Consider the following 22,913-nt stretch of genomic DNA (forward strand, 5'->3'; position numbering starts at 1 on the left):
TCGCTCTTCTCTGTTCTGAAATTCTTTTCTTCTCTATCTTTTTTTGTTATTTTCCACCTCTGGTTTTTCTCTGAGTGTTCGTCTTTTTGTTGTTGTCGGTCTCTTGGGGAGATTAAGCGTTGGAACTCGAACTCTCTTTTTGGTTGGAGAGAGCTGTGGCATTTCCCTACTGCCCCGTCGCCATCTTGGTCCCCCCCTCCCGGTCTTTTCTTTTAATGTAAGATCTTTCTTTTAAATCCTGGAAAATGGATATAAGTAAATTAATTCAAGTAAAAATAAAACCAGTGAGAGTTAAGAGGATTTTAATAAGCATCCATTTTCAATGGAATTTAAATCAGTATCTCAATGGCAAAAAGCCTTGTTCTTATGAACACAGAGGTGTAGTGTCCTCTTAGCCACCAGAGGGCTCTCACAATGTAAGAAAATATATCAAATACATCGGAAGATAAACATTTTCATATATCATTTCTGATGTAGCCTTCTTTAGAGTCGAAATGAAATTAAAAGTCTTATATATATATAGATATAGATTATGACCTTCCAAAATCTGGATTTCCTTTTAAGAAGAGAAAGAATTAAAAAGAAGTTTAATTTTTTTTTTTATTTTATTATCTTCTAGTCATTGTACAAAGGAGTTGCCAATTAACAGATCAGTTCAACAGATCAATGTCACCCAAAGAGCATTCTTCCCCAAAGAGGAATACTTTGTGTGTCTCTGTGTGTGTGTATGTGTGTGTGTGTGTGTGTGTGTATCGGTTGTGGGGCTTGAACTCTAGGCCTGGGTGCTGTCCCAGGGCTCTTCAGCTCGAGGTGAGCACTCTACCTCTTGAGTCACAGTGCCACTTCCGGTTTTCTAGTAGTTTATTGGAGATCAGAGTCTCACGAACTTTTCTGCCTGGGCTGGCTTTGAGCCGTGATCCTCAGATCTCAGCTTCCCGAGTAGCTAGGATTACAGGTGTGAGCCACTGGTGCCTGGCCCCAAAGAGGAATATTTTTAAAGCATTTAAAATATTTTTAAGTAGCTAAAAATAGATATAGTAAATATTTTACTATTTGGGAATTTGATTCTGAATCAAACAATTATTTTGTTTATACCATTAATTTATCTTTCAGATAAAAGAAAGAATATACATTTGAATTCTTTGAGGATTTCTGGCCCAGATTTCCTATTTTCTATAAACATCTAGTTTGTGCCATGATGTTATTTATGACTCCAACTGAGCAAGCATCTCACACAGGCTTTTTTGATAGTAAAGTCTCTGAGGGCTGGGATGTAGCTCAGTGGCAAAGCACTTGCCTAGCAAGTGCAACATCCTGGGTTCGATCCCCAGTACAAAAAAGAAAAGACAAAAATATACAGTTAAAAAAAAACGCAAACAAGAAAAAAAGTCTCTGAGCTAAGTCACAGGCTTCCTTATGCCCAGGGAGGATCAGGCTCTACTGTGCTGTGTTTTGTTTTCATTTCTTTAAATCACCCCTTGGGCTTTTAGTTTGATGGAACTTAGCTCAAGATACCTTTCTCTTTCCAAAAGCAAAAAAAAAAAGAAAAAAAATTAAGCTAAAGACCTGGCCATATGTTTAGTCCTGATGGTGTTTATTTTTCTGGGTTTGATTCAAAGAATGACTATGATAAATAAAATGGAGAAAACCATCTGTCCAGCATCAGGCTCTGAAATGCTGAGGCTAGGGGCTTATGGTGAACTTCTTCTTTGGGCCAGTATTTTGTTGTCTCTATGGGCCACGCGTGCCTATCCATGCTTCCTGTTGCCCAATGGAGACAATGAGCTTTTGCTCTTCAAATGAATCTTTGTGCCTTAGAGGTTCCTTCAGTCTTTCCCTTATAGGGCACCTGAGGTGGGGAATGTGAGAGAGATTTCAAGCTCTCCTGTGGACGAAAATGGGGTCTTCTACTCTATATTTTTAATTGCTTGACATATGTTTTCCCTTGAAAGATTTAAAGTAAACAAAGCAGTTAAGTTGAACAGCTTGGGGGAAACACTGAAGCTCTTCCCAGCCATGTTGTATTACTTGAGTTTATCTGTGCTTGGGCTAAATTTGCTGATCTGGGATGGAGATGTTGATCTCCACTCTGGCAGGATAGGGGAGCATGCTTCACTTTGCATGTCTTCTAGGGTCATCTTTTTAGGATTCCTGAGAAACCTAGAAGGATCTAGCTGAAAAGTCATTGAGTCAAATGTTGAATACCCACAGTGCCTTGTTTTAAGGACTCAGTGATTCCACACACCCAAACCTACCCATACCCATTCCACTCCTCTTGACATATACGCACACATACAGGGTTCATCTAGACTCCAAATTCACAGACTATGCGTGCAAGATATGAATGTACATGATCTCACCATAGGCCAGGTTTTTTTTTTAAAATCTTCTCAGTGCTAAATTAACAGTGGAAGGGATTATTGATCTCTACAAAATATCAGTGTCTAAGGACACAAGTGTCTATTAGGCTTTTCTCACTTTTTGAAATATTTTTTATTTAAAAAAATTGATATGTTTTTATTGTAAATATACTGTACAGAAGCATTTTGTTATTTCCCTTCCCCTCTCCAAATTAGAAAAATGTATATACAAGATGCAGGGCATGGACATCAAATATAGTGAAAATGGATTATACCATGGGAAAAGAGCATACAAGAGAAACAACAACAACAACAAAAATCACAGTACATTTTAAATACGTTAAAAACAATAGCAAAAAAAAGAAAAAAAATCCATCAAAACAACTTGGTACTGGCATAAGAACAGACATGAGGTCCAATGGTATTAATAGAATTGAAGACCCAGAAATGAACCCACAGACCTATAGCCACCTAATCTTCAATAAGAGAGTTAAAAAAATAGAATGGAAGAAAGACAGCCTCTTCTGTAAGTGGTGCTGGCAAAATTTGTTAAACACCTGTAGAAAACTAAAGCTAGATCCTTATATATCACCCTGCACCAGATTCAACTCCAAATGGATCAAAGACCTCAAAGTCAAAGTAGACACCCTGAAAACATTACAGGAAGGAATAGGAGAAACTCTAGGGCTCCTTGGCACAGGCCGAAATTTTCTTAATAAAGACCCAGAAACACAACAAATCAAAAAAAGTTGGACAAATGGGATTGCATGAAACTGCAGAGTTTCTGCATGGCAAAGGACATAGCTAGCAAGATCAATAGAAAGCCCACAGATTGGGAGAAGATCTTCACTAGCCATACAATGGACAAGGGTCTCATATCTAAAATATACTTATAACTCAAAAAACTAAATTCCCCAACAACAAATCCTCAAAGAAACAATTGCCCGATAAATAACTGGGCTAAAGACTTAAAGAGAGACTTCTCTGAAGAGGAAATAAGCATAGCCAATAGACACATGAAGAAAAGCTCAACCTCTCTAGCCATAAAAGAAATGCAAATCAAGACAATGCTAAGATTCTACCTCACCAGTTAGAATGGCTACAATCAAGAACTCTAATAATAACAGATGCTGGAGAGGATGTGACCAGAAAGGAACCCTGCTGCATTGTTGGTGGGAGTATAAACTTGTTCAACCACTTTGGAAAGCAGTATGGAGTTTCCTTAATAGACTCCACATAGAGCTCCCCTATGACCCAGCAATCCCACTTTTAGGCATTTACCAAATGATCACAAACAAGACCATACTAAAGCTACCAGCACGACTATGTTTATTGCAGCATTATTTACCATAGCTGAGATATGGAACCAACCCAGATGCCCCTCAGTAGATGAATGGATTAAGAAAATGTGGTATATATACACAATGGAATTCTATGCCTCCATCAGAAAGAATGGAATCTCACCACTCATTAGGAAATGGAAAGACTTGGAAAAAAATTATATTCAGTGAAGTAAGCCAGGCCCAAAGAAACAGAGGTCCCATGGTTTCTGAAAGATTAAAAATTAGAATTACATTTTACAATTGCTAATTGCTGATTTTGCTTTTGTAAACTTGCTCGCGCTAGCACTAACCCCCCCCCCCCCCTTTCTGGAAATAAGGAATTGAGTAAAAGTCTAGGAGTCCAGATGCCGGCCCAGGGACAAAAGAACAAACAGGTATATGTTTTTCTAGTTCCTGTTTGAAAATTCCCTAAGTGGCTAAATGGGACCCAAGATAAGGACCCAAGATAAGGACCCTAAGGACCACCTGGCAAGTCCAGCAAACTAGGCCAAATGGTAATCAATCACAAGCCTATAACTATGTAAACTCCCCTCCAGGGTGACCGCTCCCCCTAGACTTGCCCCGAGCCAACTGTTTTACAAAGAGTGTTATAAACTTCCCCCAGTAGTAAAAATGATTGCTGGAGTGTATAGTGACTTTTAAATGGGCCAATCCCGGGACACCTGGTGTTATATGCTAATCTTGTGGGTTTTGCCTTTAAGAATGCCTGTAACCTTGCTTGGGGCTCTCTCCCTTGCCCAGGCAGAGAGTCCCTTTGTGCAAACGCTGAATAAACTCCTCTTGCTTGTTGCATCTACTGGTTTGGAATCTTGGTTTCTGGGGCGCCCACCCGTTAATGAAAGTATCCCAGGAGTCTGGGGTCTTTCAGTGGGGGCTCGTCCGGGATAACAGCACCCCCAGGCCCCAAATTCCAAGACCAGTTGGAGGTAAGATAGAGCTCTTGCGTTTCGCGTCTTCTGAGTTTGTTATCTCTGTTCTGCATTCTTCATTCTGGGATCCGAAGAAAAGTGCCTGTACAGGGTCTGTATTGAGGCCAGTGGGGGAGGCAGACGTGCCCTGAAACCCCTGGCCCGGCTCGGGCAGATGTGCCCTGAGGTTTGGGGGGGAAGAGGGAACGTGGAATCTCTCTCTTCCCGCCCCGCCCTGGAATCCTACTCCGGGGTGACCTGGAGGAAGGAGGGAACGTGGAATCTCTCTCCTTCCCATGACCTGGAGGAAGGGGGGAACGTGGAATCTCTCTCCTTCCTGGGAACTGGAGGAAGGGGGGAAAGTGGAATTTCTCTCCTTCCCGGGGAGTTTAGCCATGGTCAGCCACTCCCATCTGCAGTTGCTTTTTCTGTTTGCAGTCGTTCGACTGCTGCGCAGCGCCTGTCTGGTTTCGTCTGTTTCTATTTAGTGTTGTCTCTGTTGTCTGTTTTGTTGTCCTTAAAGGGGTGGGGCAACAACTAACAACCCCCTTAAGTCTGATTTAGATCACTGGAAGAAAGTTACAGCCCGAGCCAAGATTGTCAGGTTTTAGGAACTTGCTTGTCAATTATGAAATTGCCACTGACCACCTGTGAGTGGCCCTAGTTAGACCTCAGCCTCAGGCCCTGGCTCAGGTGGTCTGAGCATGGGGGAGAACCTGTCAGTCTGAGGGGACAGCCGCTAGGGACTTTTGTCCCTTGCCCCAAGATGACTGGGAATTCTCCTCCACCTTGGAAGGCCCCTGGGTCAAACGCTTGTAGGAATCTAAAAAAGAAAAAAAAAATCCTCCAGAGGTGAGTAGGGGGTGTTGAGTCCCCTGGTAAGTGAATGGTGGTGAGATGTCGCCCCATTCACTGAGACCTGATTTTGTCTTTGTGGCCACTTGTCTGTCTTGTTTACTTTGGTGTGTTTTCTATTCTGTTTCCAGAGGTAGGGAAGTTTTGAGTGAGCATGGCAGGCTCATTCAGCAGACTCTGGATTCAGCTCGCTGAGTGGGAGCCACACAGAGTTCCAGTAGGGATAAACTGGGTCCCATTAGTCCCCAACTCAGCCTTTGGTTCTTGTCTAGTTCTGTTTTAGAATGTGGATCCTTAGTTTTTGTGTTTATCTGTGTTTTCGTTATTTATTTATTTAAACATCTCTGGGGGAATAAAAGTTCCAGCTGGGCTCGGTCACAGACCTGCTATGTCCACCCTCCCTGTGAGGCATGGAAGGTTACTGGGCTAGTTTGGTTCCCTTCAAGCCTCAGGCTGCATTTTCTACTTCTGGAGGCTGCCGGCAGGGAGGGTGTAGAAGGCTGTGTGCCTAGTTTGGACTTTTTCAGCTAGTCCTGACAATGTAACAATTTGTAAAGTGCTCTTGTCTAAAATTGGATTAAAAAAATCTGGCCAGTTTAGTTTTAGGTGACCCCCTCCCCCAGCCCTCCTCCAACTGAAGGGATTCAAAAGACTAATTAGTGAATTGCCTTGCTAGACAAGCAAGCTCTGGGAAAATAAAGCCCAACAAAGGTACCTAGTTTAAAAGAAATACTATCTTAAATTTTTGTTTAAAAACTTTAGAAGGTGTACGTACCACTGATTTTGATTTTTGTGCGCTTTAAGATCTGTGTGAGTGTTTTGTGTGTGTCTGTGAACGTGTTCAAAGATAAAAATTGTCAGCATGCTGTAACAGTTGGGTGAGTTTAAATTTAAAATTCTAAAGGTTATGAGGTTTGGACATTAACAAAATTTTTAAAGAATCTTCATAGTGTCTTAAATGGCTTTTTAAAGATTCTTTAACTTGCTAATTAAAAAATCTGGTATTTTAAAAACTAATATTTTAAAATGCATAAGACTGTTTATACTGTAATCAAGTTATCTGGCTTAACAAAAATGCATTGGCTGTTTGGGATCTAGTTCCCTTGGCTAAAATTTGGGGATAAATATTAAAAATTTAAATGTGAAGGTTAGTTTAACACTGTCAAAGACAGTACCTGTTTTGTTTAAAACTGTGTATTTCATTCAAGAACCAAGAGAAGAGACAGGGGAAAAAAACTTAAAAACCAACAGAAGACCTGTCTTTAGAGGTAAAGGGTGAACAGGCAGAAGTGCACTTCAGCTGGTCATACATGGTGGGACAGGCCCTAGGAGAGGTCTGGGGTCTTTCAGTTTCCCTTATTTGCAATAACTAGTCTATGTCTAGAACAAGCAGAAAAGCTCAAATGCTATGTACATATGACCATGTAAGATGATGTTAAATGAATTGAACCCCAAGATGTGGAATATTTTTTATTATCTTTAGGTAGCTGTACAAAGGAGTTGCCATTCAACAAGGCAGTTTATGAAGACAGTGCATCTTGATCAACATCGCCCCTTTCCACATTCTCAGTCTGCCTTTCTTCCCTTCTCTTAATTTTCTAGATGTATTGAATTTTTTTCTTTGCCATTTAACAAAGCAACGTATGTATACAATGCATCTTGGTATGTGTCATCCCTTCCACAAGTCCACCGCTCCCTCCCTTCAGCCCATCCCTTCTCTTATTTTTCCTAATTTTGTTCCATTAGGCTTTTCTGACCTATCTTACTGTGACACAGCTCACTGCTGATGGTGTAAGCAGGTTTCTCACCCTTTTTCTTGTGAAGGCTTCTCAGTGAGATTCCTCAATGTCACCCATTTTTTGGAGTGTGCTGTGCCCTGGAGCTTGAAATGACCTGAGCTGGGCTTCAGGCGTCTGATTCCCCTCACCTTCACCCCCCCACCCCGAGTGATTCCAGAGAGCATGGGAGAGGGTGAGCTGTAAGCTAGACAGTGGGCAGTGTCAGGGCTGCTGGGCACTTGCTGAGAATCTGGCTTCCATGCTGTCTGTTGTGTTCTGTCTATGGGGAAAATAGGACGAGACCTACATTTTCAGAGTTTTACAAGTTGGAATGAGAAATAAATCAATTTCCTTCTGTCACTCGCTGAAAGGACTGCTGCAGAATGACACAGAAGCTTTGTCATTTCTCTGGCTAAAGGTACAATACAACAGAAAATATGGTCTACCCTGAAGACTGCCAAGTTCAGTTCAGTCCTTTCTCTTTGGGGTGGGCAGGATTCAAGCTAAAGGAAGGTTATTTATTCATAGTAAATGGTTTTCCAAGGTCATTAAAAAATGCAGTTCATACTACAATAAACTTAGTTGTAAGTTTACTTAGTTGTAAGTATAGTTTGCCTTCCATTTGTATCCAGCCTGTCAGGACATTATTAGCTTCTGAAGGGCCAGATTTTTTCATGAAAAAATACAATCCCCCAGGCTTTCTCAATTTCCCACTTTTTCTCCTACAGCAGTATGCACTCCCTCTTTTCTCTGGGAAGAATTCCATAAGTACTTACATCTTCTTTTTTAGTAGTATCCTTAAGTAGTCATACAAATGAGGTTCAATGCAATATGTCAGTTTGAGTACCTGAAGCTCCAAGTCTTTTCAGGCCGTGTCTTCTAATTGTAAGTACTTAACAAGTTAAAACTTGAAATGCTGATGCCAAGTATCACTTGACATATACAGTATCATTATCAATCTTTATATGATCATTTCTAAATGTTTGTGCCATGGATTGAAGTTTATATTTCCTAATTATAGAAAATGCTTGCCTCCCTCCATTCTACCCTCCCTCTGTCTCCTCCCCTCCCCTCATCTGTGCTTGATTTCAAGGCTTCTCCCCTGCTAGGCAGAAACTCTATAATTTTTTTTATTTTCTTGCAATTTTGATTTAAAGGTCTTTTTGCAAATAAAGCTATCCATAAAGTTTTATTTTTGGCAAAACTTGTGAATCCTCATAAGAGAGTTTAACCATTTATATCTATTGCTTAATAACAGCCTGCTTTTGTTCTTACTGCCTACTATTCTTTTTTTTATATACTTAGAGATTTAAAAAATTCTACTTTTACTATTTATATTTATATTTTTACATTTTATTATGAATATATCTTTCATCTCTTCCTTTGCAGGTGAAGGGAACAAGGTGTAGTTACAATAAACAATTTCCTTCAGTGGACGGCCAGGCGTTGCTTGGATTATTGTTTACTGTGTGATATAGATGCTGCCAATTTTCAGTGCTTGTGGTGCCAGAGCCTTCTTCTGTGTAGTCAGTACTCTGCAATCCTTTTCCATCCTTTAAAATTATTATTTTCTACCTCTCCCTATATATAATTTATGCACAAAAGAGTTAAGCTTTAACTACCAACGGTCACTTTTCACTTTTTTCCAGAATGGTCTTATCACTGCCATCTTGCTCTAAAGGAGCGAGTGTTGGTGGTATATTCAGAAGATGTTTTCTACTCCCCCACCCCTGAGCATGTGACTACTCCTTAGTGCAGAGTTGTGGAACATCCGGTCTTCCTTTTCCTGAAACACCTCACATGTGGATGTCACTCTTCCAGTTTTTATTCACTGAATCAGATTTCTGTCAATGCTTACATTCCTGTTTCCTTTACATGGTTGACAGAGGAAATAAACTCAACAAATTTTGTCACGATCTTACCTAGAAATCCACAGGTCTTGTTCTTAGACAACTCTAGAATTCAACCATGGATATGGTATTAAAGTGAAGGTTCAGCAAATTATTGATTCCAAGAGCTATATAACCTAATGTGATTGACAATTAGAAGGCAGGAGAAATATGGATAGTCTAACTGCAGCCCAGGGTAATCATTCTCTTGGAATGCCAAGTTCTCTGCATATAAAAGGTCCCTTTCTTCATGTTAATTAGAGGACAGAGGATGACTTAATGTAATTTGTGCTTTATATGTCATAAGAGGTATAATGCTACCAGGTAGTTTTTCTACCTCTGAAGATGGGTAATTCTTTGTGATCCAGATAATTTGCAAGTTTTTCTCTTGTAATAATTTCTTTAATGAGAACACTAATAAAAGGAGCTGAAATAAGATCTGTTTATACTATGCTCAGCATTCTTAGTGGACCATGCTGACCCCCAGTCTGAAAGACCCTATTGTCATTTCTGTATTGAACTTAGAAACCCCTAAATGCTTGGCTTTCTATAAGCGTATGTCATACAGAGAAAAGAATTTTGCATTATTCTTAGCTATAGTAAATTTGAAATATTAGGGGAGGTACTTGTGGGTAGGGGTAAAATTCACATGTTATATCATAATGACTTAAATATGTTAGAAGAGTTTCTTAAAATAATTGAAAATATTTTTGTAAAGACGTTAAAAATATTTCTGCTTCCTTTAATTTGCCTACATTCTCCCCCCACTTTCTTACATTTATTTCTTATATTTTCAGTTTGGGGAGAAAAGAAATAAAATGTAGTTGTTTCTCTAAAGGTTCTATTTCCCTCCTTTCCTTGTTTATCAAATACTACACGAATCTCATGACATTTCAGCTTTGAAAGGACAAATGCTATTTTAATCAATGGTGAGCTTTTTTGCCCACCTTCTTCCTTCCTTCTTTCTTTCCTTCCTTCATCCTCCTTTCTTCTATCCTGTTTCCTTTTTCACAGGTAAACTGCAAGTGAAATGGAAGGAGCATCAGAAAATGTGTGTCTGGCCAGACAGGAGCAATTCAGTCCTGCAACATGTCAGAGTCATTCCCTTTACCTTTCTTGTTATTGTATATACCATAGGGCATTAATACTTGATGCATGTCAGCATTGAGCTGAAAAAAAGGGGGTGGTAATATTTGAGACCTCTTTCAAGTTCATTGTTGTGTAGAATTTATATGTTATACAGCTGATGGGGTGTTGATACTTTTCCACTTTTAGGATGTTGCAAATAATACTTCCTTGAAATTTTGGTGCCAATATATTTTATATGGGGGAGATTTTATCATGACATTTCCACTTATGTCTGTGTATGTTTGTATCTTGTATTGGCAAGAAGAAATTAAATAGTTTTTGTAAATGAAAAAAAGGGAGGTGGGAGGGAACATACCCCCCAAACCAGACATTTAGCTTTAGCCTCTTGTATCAACTTCTGAACTAGTAACTCTAGTTTTCAATTACTTACTTTACATAAGAAATACTTATTAGGTTCTTACCACATGGGTATGAAAGATAGAAGGAAATCAACCAGAGCACCATGAGCGTTTTATGGAGTATTATTACAAGAAGCGATCAGTAGCATTTCACCCAACTTAAGGAAATCTTGAAAGAGAAGATATTCATAATAAGTAGGACATTTTTTACTGCATTGCTTGAATCTAACATTTTATTTAAAATATATCTTACTTTTGATTAAAGATTTTAGTTTATTATATTTTTTATTTGCTTTGATTTTATTATATTAAGGTGACACATTTTAATGTATTAAAATATTTTCCTCATCTAAAAAATTAATCTTTCCAGTACAGAACTTTTGCTCCTGTTGAATTATATTCCAAGTGTAAAATACAACAGATGAGAATACTGACCTATGAGCTGTATTTTTTTATGAGCTATATTTTACAGTATTTATTAATGCATATAAGTGTTCGTGTTTCAGACTATAAGGTACTCTTTTACCGTTTTAACTGTATTTGCACATATATTTTTTCACACAGGTAGAAATGATCCATTTAAAATGTGTCTTGTGGAAATCACTTTTGTTTGGAGGGGTATGAATTATTTTCCCATTCTCAATTTTTCCTGGAAATAGATATTTGCACAATTATATACCAGCCACTAGGAGGCACTAGTTTATCACATCTCCCTGAAAAGAATTTCTACCTACAGTCCTATGCAGTTGAGTTGGGTGGCATTAAGGAATGCCACACGTGGTGCAAAATGCATTAAGATTAAAAGACATTTACTTCATTTAAACAAACATGAAATGAATCTATGCATGTACACACACATATATGACTCTCGGTCAAATTGAATTGGTAAACTAGACAGTAATTAAAAATAGTTGTTTCCTCTGTTTTGTGTTTGATTGTTTTTTCCCCTCTTTCTAAGGAAAGGAATGGTCACATGCAACATTATTTTTAAAGGGTTACCGCTTTGAAGGATTGGCAGAATTGTTCATTAAATTGTATGCACGTTAGGAGACAATCTTATTTAGTATGTGCCTAGAAGTTGTGTAAAGCACAGCTATAGTATATGGCTCAGGACCAGTGCTATTTAAGACCCTTGTCCACTACCATGAGTCTTAAGATGGAACACCTAAAATATAATGTGCTTAAACTTTGAGATTTCTTCAGTATGGCACTTTACCAAAGGTAGTATTTAGTCAATCAAAAATGGACATTATATTTTAAATTATATTTTAGATTACTGTGATTTTAGAAGCATGAAGAGGAAACTATATGAATTTCAAGCATATTTCTAAATATGAAATTTAGAATAACTTCTTTTTTAAGAAGCAAATCTACTAAGGAAGTGAAAGGGAAATTTAATTTGATGAATAAATCCTGCTTTACAGTAGTGCCACAAAAGTCTATCTCTAACATAAATAGAGTTACAGTCATGTGTCCTTGTGACTTGTGGTTTACTCTGCTGTGGCTAATGCTGTCTGATTAAAAAAACACATTATGGCAGGATAGAAATAGCTTTGGTTACAAAACAACAGGGAACAAAGCAAAGACATAAATTTACTACACCCAGTGCTGTTTTATGACCCTAATAAGTCATCTTTAAAGTTGACCTAAAGTTTCTTGAAGAATAAATCATCTTGGTTTTTCCAACTAGTGCTTTTTGATGCATGGACCTTTTGGATTGTACAATGAAGAAATTTTAACAAATAATCTAGCCATTTTAAAGGTACATTACACTGTTTTAGTAAAACAATAGATCTGTCATCAGGTTTTAATTTTGCTTAAAAATTATAGTCAAGTATTCATTTCATTATGCATTTATATAGCAAAACCAGAAATCTTGCAAGGTTAGATTTATTCTGGAGAACTGTCATCCTTAATTATTATACTTTGAAGGTATCTACAATGTACCTTCAAAACTTTGCCATATAAAATATGGAAAACTAGCACACTGACTATAAAATATAAGTTCCAATAAACACCATAAATTTTAAGTAAGATTAACATTATGCTATGGCTTCTCCGTCTTATCCTTCATAATGGTGTAAGCATCTTTAGATACAGTATCTTGACAACAAAGTACTTCATATTTTACTCCATAAATGGTTTACTTTTGTCTTTACCTTAATTCCACCTATAGATTAGTTCAGTCTTTTATCATGTTATGCCTGCAGCTATTTGATAATTTATTGAGCAATCTTCCTTGCAGTAATGCATATGTATTTAATAGGCAGAGTATATTTTTGGATATTGCATCTATATTACATGTATATTTGTGTATTACAATAGATTTTGATTATCTTTATGTTATTTTCTCTCCATTTCTGTTTCTGTCTCTGCTGCCATTTGTTTCTTTCTGTTTATGTATCTCTTTCAGTTGTCTCTGTGTCTCTCAATCTCTCTGTCTCTTTCTCTCTCTCTCTTGCCATCATTGAGAAGCTTCAAATATTTGATGAAGGTTGTTATTGATTATGAAAGATTGGACAATTATGATTTTAATGAATAGAAATTGTGTGCTGTTCACACAGGTGGTGAATACTCAAACATTAACATCAAGGGAAGATGAAAATACTAATAATTAATGGCTGAAAATGAATTAATTTTTTAATTTTTTTTTTTTTTTGCTGGTCGTGGGGCTGAGCTCTGGGCCAAGGCGCTGTCCCTCAGCTCTTCAGCTCAAGGCTAGCGCTCTACCACTTGAGCCACAGCACTACTTCTACTTCTACTACAGTGCTTTTTCTACTTATATGGTGCTGAGTAATCGAACCTAGCACCTCATGCATGCAAGGAAAGCGCTCTACCACTGAGCCACCTTCCCAGCCTCATGAATTAATTTTTTTTATTTTATAGCAATTTTTTATTGTGATTGATTACATAAATTTCACAGTATTGTGAGACAGTAATACTTTTAAAGTCACAAACACATTTTAACCTTCATGGGGCAAATTGTCTTTATCATGGTCTATAAAGTTTATGAGTTCTATGTGCTTTGACAGTACAGTTATTTCTTCCACAACGGGTGATATATACATTTCTTTCTTTTTGCTTAGTGTCAGCTGTTCCCTCTTTCCCACTCATTCCCTCCCTCCCTTCACTGCCATTGAGTTGCTTAGTTCATTTTGATCAATGTCCAGTGCAGCTGATGGGTCCCGCTGTTGTATATTTTCCCGTTTCCCTCTGTTTCTGTGTCCTCCTCCTAATTTCCCTCAGATGTGTGCATATATACCATATATGTGGTCAGCAGCATGGGGTCACTTAGTAATGATTGACCAGATGATTGGAGGTCCTTTATTTACTTTTGTTGTATCTTTTGTTTACTTTGTTGTATCTCCTTATGTTTTGGATTAAACATCCATTTATCAGGGAGAGCTTGTGCCTTTTGTCTCTTTGCTCTTGGCTTACCTCACTCAACATGATTATTTCTGGTTCCATCAATTTCCTGTGAATGCCATTATTTTGTTCTTTTTAATGGCTTCATAATATTCCATTGTATACAGGTATCACAATTTTTGGATCCATTCATCTGTAGTGGGGCATCTGGCTTGTTTCCATATTCTGGCTATTGTGAACAGTGCTGCAATGAACATGGAGTGCATGTAACCTTGTATCCTGGTTTCTGTTGTTCAGGATAGATGCCTAGAAGTGGTATGACTGGGTCATAAGGGAGGTCTATATTTAGCTTTCTGAAGACCCTCCAGACTGCTTTCCAAAGTGGTTGTGTTAGTGTACATTCCCACCAGCAGTGCAATAGGGTTCTTCTTTCTCCTCTTCCCCTCCAGCATTTGTCATTGGCTGAATTTAGGATGCGGGCCATTCTGACTGGAGTAAGGTGGTATCTCAGGGTTGTTTTTATTTGCATCCATGAATTAATTTTTAACAAGTTTTGTATGTTCTCATGCTTTGTCATTTAGGCCTTGATGACAGAAGGGCTGGCTTTCCTAGAATCAGCTAATTCCCATAATGGCAAAGAACTTGTTCTGGAGAGAGCTTTTAAAATGTAAACGAATCAGTCAGAGCCTAGACCCATAACCCATGTTCTATATAATATTTTCAAAACTGAAGGTGCTATCTCCCTGTCCAAAATCACTCTAAAGCTTGCTGTCATAAATGTAGGGGTATTTCCCGAAGTCCACTGAAATTCAAACTAGCCAATCCTACACCCGTTGACTTGCCTTGCCTTCTTCTTATGGAAACCATAACAAAAGCTTTGATCCACTTTCCCCCTTCCTAAGCTCCTGCTTCTTCTTGGAGGCTCACCTCCCATGTCCCCAGCCTGGTAGGACTTGCTTCCTCTTTGGAACCCTAAATACACCTCTCTTCTCCATGGCAACTGTCTCGATCTGTTGTCATCACCATATCGGAACCATAAAATCCACATTTTTAAGGTAGAAGAGATTAACACTCACCCATCTCACCTATAAGGTTACATTTAAAAGGCATCATGGTAAATCCTTTTCAGAAAAATTCCGTGAAATCCTCCTGTCGCTAGAGGATTTCCTTTAAAGGTAGGAACTCTTTCTTCATGTGGGGTCCCTGACTTTGATTGCAGAAGAAGAATTTCTGGAGTAGCCACCATGGTAAGAAAACTCAGCAGAGTTTTATTGAGTAAGTAAACAAGCAGGCAAGCAGACAAATAGACACAAAGCAAACAACACATAAGCGGAAGGGCAGGGACACACTCTGCCCAGTGTGAGTGCTCTCACAGGGAGACAGAGGCATACAACTCTTGGGGCTGTTGAGGTAGTTGTAAAGGCAGGGGGGTCTGGCTTCAAAGTTATGTAAAGATAGGTGCTTTGTCATTGTCTCTAATCACATGTGGTGTTACTTCCTGAGCTTCCAGGTAAGAATTCATCCTGCTATAAAGCAGATTCTTATCCTTGAGATAAAGAGGGGCCCTGCTCTCTGCATTTTGAGGCAGGAGGTGGCTTAAGTTTGGCGAAGCACTTTCCTCAGGAAGGCATACACCCTGTCAGACACTTGTTAATTCTTGGGATGAGGAATGTATCCCTCAGGAAGGATGCATCCTGCTGTCTCTCTTTGAAACAAAGGTGGCACTTCTGTGTTTCTGAATATTTATGCTTTGCCTTCATCAGGTCTCAGTTTCTTTAAGTTATTGGGTTTCATTTTCCCCTAAATGACTTTGTTCCTTTAATCTTTAAGGGAAGTACATGCAGGACTATCTCCTGCATTTGCTATAATCTGGCCATACCTCATGTTCCACTAGTCTATCTGGCTTCAGTTCTACCTTTATAGAGATCACTTTGGGAATAAAGGGTCTGAGGCTGTGAGGGGGCTGAAGAATCTATCCAAAGTTGGAGCTAGGGAGTGTTAGAGCCAAGTTTAGAATAGGTATTGAACCAGGGTCTATAATCTCAGCCACTGAGCTCAAATATGCTTCCCATCACTTAGTTCAACTCTTAAAAATTCAGGAATTTCATCCCCTCCATTTCCTCTCATATTTTTGCTCTACTGGCAGATTCTTTTCTAAAAGTGAACTTAGAAAGAATGCATGTTAAGTATCTACTCTATATCGAGTAGAATATTGTTCCTGTACAGGTCATTAAATAGAGTATGATGTATACTGTGAAGTATCTGAAAAATGGAAATCATAATGGCTAAAGAAAGCCTCACAAAAATACAACAGAATGATGTAACAAATATAATTGACTTGAGAGTCAAGTAGCCAGCTATTATAGGAGGAACTTTTGTTCATTATTCTTAATAGTAATAATAATGATAATAATAACCACAATAACAATAAACCCAAAGAAAACCTAGCATCATTTATATCTGGGAGCTGTATTTAGATTCCATAGTTCTGGCAGTTCTCTGTGAAAGAATCATTTATTCAAAGCATTTTGTGTGTTCTGACTTTTTACATGAGGCAGAGTCTAGTTTTGAGAATAATTCACTTCTAATATTGCAAATTTGGGCGTGGAATGTTGGCTTAGTGGTAGAGTGCTTGTCTAGTATGCATGAAACCCTGGGTTCGATTTCTCAGTACCACATAAACAGAAAAATCCAGAAGTGGCGCTGTGGCTCAAGTGGTAGAGTGCTAGCCTTGAAAGAGAGAGAGAAAAAAAAGCAAATTTAAGTATAACTTTGAAAACTTTTTCATCAGTTTTCCTGATGATAATCTTCAGTTGAATTTTTATGTCACAGGCACGTTTTGAAAGCTGGCTTTAAAAAATAATTTGAAAAATGAATAGATGTAGTTTTCTCTGTTATAAAATAAGTACAGCTCATCATGTTGATTTCATATCTTGTACTCCCATTATGTCTCTTGACTGTCAAAAGGAGTTTTGAATCAATAGAACTGAGGAACAAATCGTTTAATAGAAGAGGGCTGGGAGGGGAAAAATGGGAGAAAATGAGGGAGGGAACTTGTTAGGAGAACGGAAAAGGAATAGGCCAGTCTCAACAGGCATCAGCAGGCAAGGATTGCTTATTGAGGAACAGCTAGAGGCACAGACCTTCCTGCAGGTTTGTAGGTTGAGCCAGAGAGTTGGGACAGGAGCAGGGCTTTTATAGGAGGTTCAAGCAAGGAAGCAGAAGTAAGGTGGGGCCTTTCAGTTGGACCCACAATGGGATGTTTACAGCTGGGCTTAGGTGGCTTGCCCTGCCAGTACTTCATACAAGCTCACACATACCTGGGATTTTGCCTGACATCTGTGTGGGCCTACGACAATAGGGGGGGGGTCAATCCTTCAGGAGTAACACTTCAAAAAGAAATGTATTCATTTCCCAACTTAGTAACTTTAACCCTTCTATATATCACTTTCACAATGAAATTTAAAAAAAAGGAAAAACTCAGATGTCAAAGGAGTCCCTCTCCTCCCCTTCCTTCTTTCCTCCACTCCCTTCCCCTTCTCTTTCTTTCTCCCCTATTATGTGATTTTTTTTAATCCATTTTTTTCTGTATTACTTGTTTGCATTTGTTTTCCATTCTATCGTGTGGATTGCTCTTTTGTGTATTTACAAAAATACCTATCTTGACTTCCATCAGAATAAGACCTTCTTATTCTTTAAATAAGTAATTGCCACACAGCCTAAAACTTGAAATTTCAAAAATATTTATTGCGTGCTTCCTTTCGTTACCTATTCTGGGGTGACAGTTCATTCCTCACTTTTTGCAAATGCAATGTGAGTCTGGCAGATGGGCTTTTGGTTAGAAATAATTATCCCATTTGCTTCCTTCCTTATACATTGGGAAGTAGAATGGGGAATGCAAGAAACATCTGGAAAGCAGAGAAAATCAGGGTAGTTCAAAAAAGTACAATGAGTTTGTTGGAAAGTAAAGTATATACATTTCTCCTTTTCTTACTTTCACTGTAAAGCTTTAGAAATTAAAAGCATCAGCTCTGCAGTATGTTTCTTGCCTAAGTTCAATTGCTTTCCTTCTTTTCCTAGTGATCTTAGAATTATTATTTAATCTCATTTGCTGGGGCTCTATTTCGCTGATGCTAAAGTTTATTCAATCAAAGGGGCTGGGAAGGTGGGTCAGTGGTAGAGAGCTTGCCTTGCATCATGAGGCTCTGGGTTCGATTCCTCAGCACCACATAAACAAACAAACAAAAAGCCGGAAGTGACACTGTGGCTCAAGTGGTAGAGCGTTCGCCTTGAGCTGAAGAGCTGAGGGACAGCACCCAGGTCCAGAGTTAGGCCCCACGACCGGAACCCCCCCCCAAAAATAAAAAAAACATAAAGTTTATTCAATCAAATGGCATGATATTTTTTACCTTTTTGTGTTGGTAATAATAATAATAGTAATAATAGCTCTTTTATAATTCCATACATGACTATAGGAAGGGTTATATCTAGGATTGCTGGTGTAGGGCAGAGACAACTGGAAACTTCCTCAAAGGCTGTTTCGTAGATGGAAGAGTTAATTCCTTGGCCAACTCTCAGGGTATGCCCTGTCTTTCCAATTTCGGTCACTTCATGTGACAGTGGTTTCTTTCCTGAGCTCACTCCTGCTGGCAGTTTTCTCTGTGTCTGCCATAAACCTTTGTAGAGAGAGGTGAAAATGTGACAGTGTGGAGAAACTTCTTTTTGGCCTCCGGTTCGTACACTGTAAATTTACTCAGATAGAAAGGGATGAATTATGTCCATTATGTTGTACATTCAGCTGTTCTGGTTAGACATATGTTTTCTCAAATACTAACACAATGGATTTTCTCTTGTTAATAGGGTGCTGAGAAAATTTTGTCAATGAATGAATCAGGAGAGCTGCAAGATCTCTTAACCAAAATTGAGGTAATTATGCTTTTGGCAACTTATTTTTAGAAGTCAGAATGTTAAAAACACTCTGATTATAATTGGATTTTCCTAATTGGATTTTCTTCTCACATTCTGACAAGCATATAAGACTCCTTGTGACAGTTCTAATCGGATATTCCCTGCTATTAGGTTGATCTAACTAGAGTGACATTAAGGTTATTTTCTAACAATTTCATACTACTAGTTGAAAATTCTGATCAGTTTTATTTGAGGCTAATTTTCTCTAATAGGGATATTTATGAGTCATTCCAAGTCAGGCAATTGTTTAAAGCACACAAAATGTGTCATTGAAACTTTTGTTTTTCACAGGGACTAGCTCAATACTTTTAATGACAGAAGATAAAAACTGTCTCCAAAAAGCATGTTTTAACTTTTGCTCCTATAACTGTAGCATCCAGGAAGATACTTAGTCTCTACTCAAGCCATCATTCACTGAAGGAACAATCTTTAGATTCAATACTTCAGCTCAACTCCATTATGTGTATTTGCAGCCAGATTGTCAAACCAAAATGGTTTCTAATTTGGTTGGCAATTAGAATACCAAGGAGATGATTCTTTAATTACTTGAAGGTCAAACTTTCACTAGTCACAGAAAGGAAAACTTTTTTTTGACTATTAGTCATGTCAGTTTCCTCTTTCTTTTATATTGAAGCATTGTTCAGATTTGTTGGAAATTCCATAGCTGTTTTAGTTTCCTTTGCTTTTTGAGAGAAAAACCATCTCCTGAAGTCTCGAACTTCTTTTGACTCAGGGTCTTCTTTATAGGGAACAGTATAAATTTGGAACCAGAGTTCCAGTATAACAAAATTGCTCTTTGAAAGAGCTAAGTAGGAATTTCAAGATCTCAAGATCTCAAGATCCCTCACCCCAACTTCTGTGTCACTCACATTATCCTTTTAATTGTCTTGTATTTGGGGACACCATGTTTATAGCATTTAGGGAAAAAGATGAATGCTGCAGATGTAGCTCAGTGTAGTGTGCTTGCCTCCCTTATCCATGGCCTTGAGTTAAATTCTCAGTACTACAAAATACAAATTTAAAAACAAAACGTAAACTGCTATTATAGGGGAAAGACTTTAGGGGTTGGTTATGAAGAGAGCTTTCCAATCTTGTTTTCTAACTTGAGCTGAATTTCTTTTCCCCACGAGGAAGCTTTGTTGTTCCATTTGGAGAATGATAGTTTCTGTCAGATAAGGTTGGTGTGAGAAGATGGAGTGGACTTGCCATACTAAGTCTGTCAGCGCTTTCCTTTCCCACACTTAGGGTTGAAATATCTAAGCTTTCTTAACAGTAATGGTGGTTTCAGAACCTTTTTCCATTGTACCTTATGCATCAGAGTTAACACATGAATTGAACCATGTTTACTCTCCCTTTATTACAGTGGCAAGAACATTGGCCAGAAGGCTACCTAGAGATGTGTTTAGCACAATGGACAATAGCTGGGTACACTTATAATCTTAGCTACTCAGGAGGTTGAGATCTAGAGGATTTCAGTTGCCAGCCGTTGCTAGGAAGATAAGCTCAGCAAACTTTATCTCCAATTAACCAGCAAAAAGTTAAGACTGGAGGCATGACTCAATTGTTTGAGCTATGAAGGAAGGAAAAAGCCATGTAAGAGTAGGAGGCTCCGAATTGAAACTCTAGTACAAACTCCATCCCCCACCGCCATGAAAATTACTACGTCATATAACCTCGAGAAATTTAGTTTGAGATAAAAGATAGTCAAACTTTTATAGGGACTTTTATAGTAACTTAAGAAGCAATTTATTAGTAAATAATGACTAATAACTAACCTTACTGATTACTTGCCACGTGCCTGGAAGACATTGACTTCTCCCAAGAACTCAGATAAAAGACAGATCTCCTCACAGAATTGCACTAATTTTGAAGACAGGATTCTAGGAGATGACTCATCAGTTTGTGACTCTTTTTGTGTGTGTGTGTGTGTGTATCAGTTGTGGGGCCTGAACTCTGGGCCTGGGCACTGTCTCTGAGCTCTTCAGCTCAAGGCTAGCACTCTACCACTTGGAGCCACAGTGACACTTCTGGTTTTTTTTGAGTGGTTAATTGGAAGATAAGAGTCTCACGGAGTTTCCTGCCTGGGCTGGCTTTGAACCGAGATCCTCAGATCTCAGTCTCCTGCGTAGCTAGGATTATAGGTGTGAGTTAGTGGATTTAACAAACATGTGACTTTTTGCCCATTGAAAGTAGTGAAGTAAGTGAAGGCCCCTGAAGTAAAATAACTCTTCATTTTGTTGTGATTTTATGTATATTTGGGAAGAGTAATGTTGGAGGAGAATGACCTTTTGAAGTTGCCTAGTATGACATATATTTCAGAATTTCTGTTTATTGACTGTTCTGTAATGTCACCCAATACGTTTGTGTGTACCTGATGTGTGCCACCAAGGGACTTCAACCAACAGTAGAAATACACGTGAATAATCTTCAAAATTTTGTTCTCTTCCACATAACTGCCTAGTTATTTCCACTTAATGTTAGAGTTGCTTTACTTGGCTTGAGGTAAAATGGATGATAGCTACTGTGAGAAGTTTTATGGCTGTACATAAATGTCTCAAGATATCTATGATTGTTTCCTTAGGTATAAAGTGAGGATAATGATGCTTGAATTATGTCTTTATTGAAGAAGATACATATATATGTGAATGGGGTAGGTTGGGGGAAGGTTTTCTATAATAATGCATTTGGAAATGTTTTGAAAAGAATAAAACACTTTTTATAATAGACAACACAACAATAGATGGTCAGTTGAGAGTGACCCACCTTCAAATTGTGGTTTAGAGTTTTTAAATTTTTCAAGTTTTTATTAGCTGTACTAGTCTTTAAACAAAGATGTGAAATAGTTAGAGATGCTACAGGGAAAGGAACATCATTTTCCTTTAAATAACTATTCCCAGGAAGTGGTGCTGTGGCTCAAGTGGTAGAGTACTTGCCTTGAGCTGAAGAGCTCAAGGACAGCGCCCAGGCCCTGAGTTCAAACCCCATGACCAACAAACAACAACAAAGAACAACAACAAACAAACAATCCCCCCCCCATCTCCTGAATCATTTGGTTTGCAAAACTGTTTTCGTATGAGGGACTGTTCTGAAAGGCATGTGTCATTTAACTTAAAACGTATTAACCTTTACAAAATAGACACAGTGTGACAGATAGGGCCATCAACAGGTGAGTTCAGGAGGACTTGTGCTAATTTTGTACCCCTCCTTAGCTCTAATGTGTATTATTGGTAGATGATTCCAAGTGAGTAGCCATACTTTATTATATTACACTATATGATCACTCTATATTATATAATTACATACTGTTTTACGCCCTTTCACAGAACAGAAATATGGGAAGACTGATTATGTTGCCGATGCTAACTCAGTTTCTATCCTCTGTCACCCTACACAGAGAGTGCAGCATCCACACGAGTGTCCCTCCTGTGGGGGCTTTGGCTTTCTTCCTTGCTCCATGTGCCATGGGAGCAAGATGTCAGTATTTCGCAACTGCTTTACAGACTCTTTCAAAGCCCTGAAGTGCACAGCCTGTAATGAGAACGGTCTCCAGCGCTGTAAGAACTGCACTGGTTAGTCAGAGAATCTACCCAGGAAAAGTCTCATTTTATTAACTAACATCTGAAATTTGCTTTATACTTCTTTTTTTTTTGTTTTTTTAAAGAAAACCACATCATGTTTTTGGATCAATCAATAAAATTTGTATATTATAATGCCTTTTGTTTTAAATTTTTGTTGAGCTCATGTTTGTTGATTTATGCAATGAATATTCCTTCAATAATGGCTGTGTGCCCAGTCCTGTGCTTAGAGACCCTGGTTTCTAATTGGAATTGGTGGAGGATACAATAGCATTCCAAGATATCCAGAGACTGGATCTTTTAGTACATTTGATCTTCCAGAGCAAAGCCAAAATGTTATCTAACTGTGTTTTTCGGCCTATTGCTGTGTTATCCATTGTCCGA

General features: G+C 38.4%; 1 protein-coding gene across 1 annotated transcript in view; it reads left to right on the plus strand.

The window, feature by feature from the left end:
• Grxcr1 (glutaredoxin, cysteine rich 1) overlaps positions 1-22,664 on the plus strand; it is an 89,386-nt gene extending 66,722 nt beyond the window's left edge. Inside the window, exons 3-4 of the mRNA XM_013008995.1 lie at positions 18,847-18,912; positions 22,349-22,664. Of these exons, the coding sequence (XP_012864449.1) occupies positions 18,847-18,912; positions 22,349-22,528 (246 nt within the window). The 3' untranslated portion in view covers positions 22,529-22,664. The remainder of the gene's footprint in view (positions 1-18,846; positions 18,913-22,348) is intronic.
• The last annotated feature ends 249 nt before the right edge of the window (positions 22,665-22,913 follow it).

Source organism: Dipodomys ordii, unplaced genomic scaffold (assembly GCF_000151885.1).
Source record: "Dipodomys ordii isolate 6190 unplaced genomic scaffold, Dord_2.0 Scaffold8, whole genome shotgun sequence".
Lineage (NCBI taxonomy): Eukaryota > Metazoa > Chordata > Mammalia > Rodentia > Heteromyidae > Dipodomys > Dipodomys ordii.